At 33.2% G+C, this 4,671-nt stretch overlaps 1 protein-coding gene across 1 annotated transcript; it reads right to left on the bottom strand.

Annotated features, from left to right (window-relative positions):
* Positions 1-3,160: 3,160 nt before the first annotated feature.
* LOC105135240 (ethylene-responsive transcription factor ERF023-like) lies at positions 3,161-4,109 on the bottom strand. The gene is made up of 2 exons (XM_011040033.1): positions 3,479-4,109; positions 3,161-3,346 (listed from the first exon to the last, which is right to left on the bottom strand). Exon 1 carries the CDS (start codon positions 4,089-4,091, stop codon positions 3,495-3,497), a length of 597 nt encoding a protein of 198 aa, XP_011038335.1. The 5' UTR covers positions 4,092-4,109; the 3' UTR covers positions 3,161-3,346; positions 3,479-3,494.
* Positions 4,110-4,671: the final 562 nt, after the last annotated feature.

Genomic DNA, 4,671 nt, shown 5'->3' with positions numbered 1-4,671 from the left:
TTTAAATATTATCAAATATGTGAAAATCATAAATACATTTAAAAATCATATCGATGATTACTTCTCCAGATCCTCCCTCAATATTCTTGTGGTGTCAACGTGTCAACAATAGATGGCTTGATCATCATTTTATTAGCAAGCTAGCGCTGTCAATGTAGTGGAAAGTGGTTTAAAATAATGCTACGTTACAACAATTGGTGCTATTTCTTAATAAATTAGTCATGTCTCCATTATCTTGAAAAAGCTTTTTTAAAAAAAATTAATGAAAAAATAAATAATAATAGCAATAAGACTCGACAGAAACTGATCGAAAATTCCAGGTACATATAAAAAAATCAAATTGAAATTATGGATAAATTTTGAGTATAATTATATCTTGATATATTCAACATCAAAGATATAATGCAGATTTAAGATTAAATTTAATTATTATTAGATAAATTTATATAAAAATCAAGTCTAAAAATATAATTAAATTTTTAATAGGTTAATTTAATTTAATCATTGATCGAATTAAAATTTAATTATATTTAAAATTTAATTTGAATTTAATTGAATGATTTAATTAGATATAAAAACATAATTATAATTTAAATGGATGAAATTAATTTTGAATTATGATTTTTATTAAAACATGATTTAAAATAGTGATTCACTCTAAAATTATGATTCCAAATAATAGTTGTGCTAAACTATTTTATTTTCTCAAAAAAAATTCAAATAGTATCATTCACCTGAAACTTTCTTGTAGCTGCTAATTTTTTTTTTTAAAATCCAATTTAAGGCTTTTGCAAGTCCCATGATAAAGAAGCTAGAAAAGAAAAAAATAAAGGCACCACAGAAGAAACCCGCAATTAAACAGTTCCATATATAATTTCACAATTTTTTTAATTAATATAAATATTCTAATCAGTTTACAAATATTTTAATTAATTTTATAAATTTTAAAATTAATAATTATATAAATCTCTAAACAACCGTCTATCAAACACCCTGCCGCGCAAAAGAAAGGCAGCCCCGTCCACCGAATACCGTTAAATAGATAGGTACAATTTTTTTAGAATCAAATATGAAATATTGATCACACAAGCACACCTGAATATTTTTTAAACTAGTATAATTTTAAAATATAATTATTAAGCTAATACACTTAAAGCACTCGTGTTGGCTATGTTTGCGCACGAGCAGCTTTCATGTTTTTTTCCTGCCTCTCCACGCCTGCCCAATCAAATCACCCCCCCTCCAAGCATTTAAAAATATCCAAATCAATCTACATTAATTTAAATATACAAAATTCAATATTTAAATTTCTTTCCTTTATTTCCTTTTCTGTGCTATCTCTTGTCTTTTTTACGATATCTCATCTATTTTTCTAACCATTGAATTTTAATATTTAAAAATGTGTGTTCTTTCTTTTTTTCTCCTTTTCTTTTCTTTTCTCTTATTTCTCTTAAAAAAAAAGAGATGTTATAAAAAAATAAAAGAGAAGAGAAAGAGAAAAAAAAGAATGAAACATTTATATTTATAGTAACTTTGATACAGAGGGGATTTAATCTGAATGAAGATGCATGGATCTGCAGGAAGAAAAATGAAACGTGATAGTTGTGTGGCTATTATATGCATGTATGTTTTTAATTAATTTGGATATTTGAGATCATTTATGTATATTTTTATTAATTTCATGATTTTTAAAATTAATAATTATATAAATTTTTAGTAATTCTAGATTTATGATATGTGATACTCAAATTAATAATTTTTAAAAATTAAATATATGAACTGACTAATTAAAATATACACCTAGAATTTACTATCTCACATATTGATTAGAGCAAACGTGGCTTGCATGAATCCTTTAACTGAATTAATTTGAATTATTTTCTTTCTACACTAATTTGAGAGATTTTTTTCACTGTGCTGGTCTAGAAAAAGACTCCAGGGAAAACCTACGAGCAGCATCCTGAAATGGAACGCAAGCTGCTAAAACGAACTGAAAACCACATGCGATGAGGCAAGCACATCTAGTTGGGGAACCAAAAATGCCATATAGAGGTAGGCGGTAGCAGACAGCCTTCCAAGAAAAGCCAGTCAGAAATGGCGTGGAAAGACCAAAACTAAAAACTAGAAGTTATGAAAAAAGCCTACGCGTCAAATGCATCAAATCTGCGAGTGCTCTGGAAAATGTTCCGAAAAATATGCCAAATTCCCAACTCTCCATTTGAAAAGGCAGGCAAGGCACCCAACACGCCTCAACTGAGGATCAAACAGAAGAGCATAGAAAGGGCATGAAAAAGACAAAATCAAGAGCAAACAGCAGCAGTGGCAACCAACTCATATGGTAACGAGAGGTTATAATCGAACGAAAGCAATTGAAACCAGCTCCCAATTAAGGGGGAAAGGGACCAGAGAGAAACGCAATGTTGTCCGATTACAACCTGCTAGCTACTAACCTGTTCCTTCTAAGAACACGAAAGTTCCATCCAAAGACAACATGTGATGGGGGAGATGATCAAAATAAATCTGTGCATTAAATGCACATTGATGGAGCTGATTTAGTTGGCGAAAAAACCCACCAATAATTAACAGCTTTTTCCCAGGATCAAGAATGGGGGGCAACACTAACAATTAATTACCGCAATGTACACTAACGCTCCCTTTCCAGAAAGGGCGAAGATCAGCATGGGAAATACAATAAATAAAAATAGTGCTATGAACATGACTCTGTGAGAGTATGAACAGGGCTCACACGGTAAATGTCCGAGCTCTTTTGTTAATTGCTTGTTAGCCTTAATTGTTAATAACTTGGAGTGCTGGTAGAGTACAATTAAGGCCATGCTAATAAAGTGATCAATGAATGATTATGGTCTAGAATCCATTTGGCATGTCGGTTTTGTGGAATTGCAATTTATACGTGAACGATTTGTAAGGAAAAAAAATGAGAGGGAGAGACTTGTTTCAATATACTAAATTGCTCGAGAAATTGAAACAAGAAAAAGAAATTGCTCCTAGAAACCGAACGGGACTCTAGTTCTCTCAAACTGAATGTTTCTCTCTCGTATGTGATTTTTTTCTGGCAATATTCTGCTGTCAGTATGCGGAAAGTTATGTAGCGGGATGAGCTCCTACTTGTCTCTTTCTGTATCAATGAAATGTCTCTTCATCCGGGAAAAAAAGAATCTATTTATTATATAGAGTAGTGGAAATTTATTTAGGCGCACACAGACGCTCTTATGGCAATGAGATGATTTAAATAAATAACTTGCATGGAAGGTGAATCCTCCATAACATCCACCAAGCAGGCGGCGGAATACCTTGATCTGGGGTGTGTTTGCGAGTGGCCGCATTTCTGAAAATTTATCAGAGCTTGTAAACTGGCTGTTTTGATTCCACACCCCACACGAGAAAAATTACTATCCAGTTCATCTATGTAGAGATATTACCCGACCAATTTTAAAGTACTTGAAGATTTGATACTTGCCTAGAAGCTATGCACACTAATAAAGACATGCCATGAACTGTGGTAGAGCCTCTCCATCCTGCTGCCACGTTGAACCATCGCTTGCAAAAGGAGTACTCCATCCACAAGAATTCCAACAGCACCCACTATTACTCGTCAACAATTCCGGCAATTCTATCTCGCCCCAGAAATCATCATCGACAACTTCTCCGTCAACACTATCTTCGCTATTTGTTTCGATGCTCTTTTTCGATGGAAGCAGCACTGAATGTGCTGCCTTTGCTGCTGCTGCTTGGATGTCCCTGGCCGTACACGTGGACGGTCTAGGCAAGTCATCCACTTCGTCGGGAAAATTAAGTTGCGCTTTACAACCTTTAAGACAATACGCTGCCGCATCATATGCCTTGGCTGCCATTTCTGGCACAGGAAATGAGCCTAGCCAGATACGTGATTTCTTGCGTGGCTCTCTAATTTCAGACACCCATTTCCCCCACCTCCGTTTTCGGACACCGCGATAGACAGGATTTCGAGTGCCGCTGCCCCGTGGAGTCTCAGAATTTTGGTGGGTTTTGGCGGTGGCTGCCTCTGGAGAGTTTGTGGTCGGTTCATCTTCAGTGTATGGTGGTTGCTCCATTTACATCGACTCATGGCTTAGTATGTCATGGTTTATTAATATTTATATTGTAGTAAAAGTTACAAACAAAAGCAATGAGTTCAATTACTTAAATGGCCTTGCTAAAAAAGGTGAGTTTTTCCCCCCATATATATATAAAAAAAACCCCTACAAATTGACAAAAACATATTTCACCGCCCAAGTTGTAGGTTTGGGAGATGTGATTAGGGTCCTCTTATCATTATAAAGTTGTTAAATCAAAGTAATTTTTAAATAAAATGGGTCTAATGAATAAACGATAGAGGGCAGAGTGGATAAAGATAATTGATTGCAATACTAAATCTTTACAAGAAGGTGAAGTGGGATATTAATGAATCTTTGGAGGAGGAAACATAATTTTTTTTTTAGGGCGTAAAATATTTTTCATAATTACTAGACATGAGACTTGTTTTTTTTAAAAAAAATTGAGTTAGCAAATTAAAAAGATTTTTTTTATATTAATCTAGTTGACTTCTAAATTGAATTTATCAAATCAACCATATTTTATTTCATCAATATCTTAGATGATTTAACTAAATACTTAATCTAAATTAAGTTTTAA

The sequence above is a fragment of the Populus euphratica genome, unplaced genomic scaffold (assembly GCF_000495115.2).
Source record: "Populus euphratica unplaced genomic scaffold, PopEup_1.0 scaffold2.1, whole genome shotgun sequence".
In the NCBI taxonomy this organism is placed as follows: Eukaryota; Viridiplantae; Streptophyta; class Magnoliopsida; order Malpighiales; family Salicaceae; genus Populus; species Populus euphratica.
The sequence above is the reverse complement of the archived record's forward strand: the minus strand, read 5'-3'. Positions and strand labels throughout refer to the sequence as shown.

Excerpts from the sequence above, each read along its gene's own strand:
- LOC105135240 (XM_011040033.1), bottom strand. The coding sequence starts at position 4,091 with ATGGAGCAACCACCATACACTGAAGATGAACCGACCACAAACTCTCCA.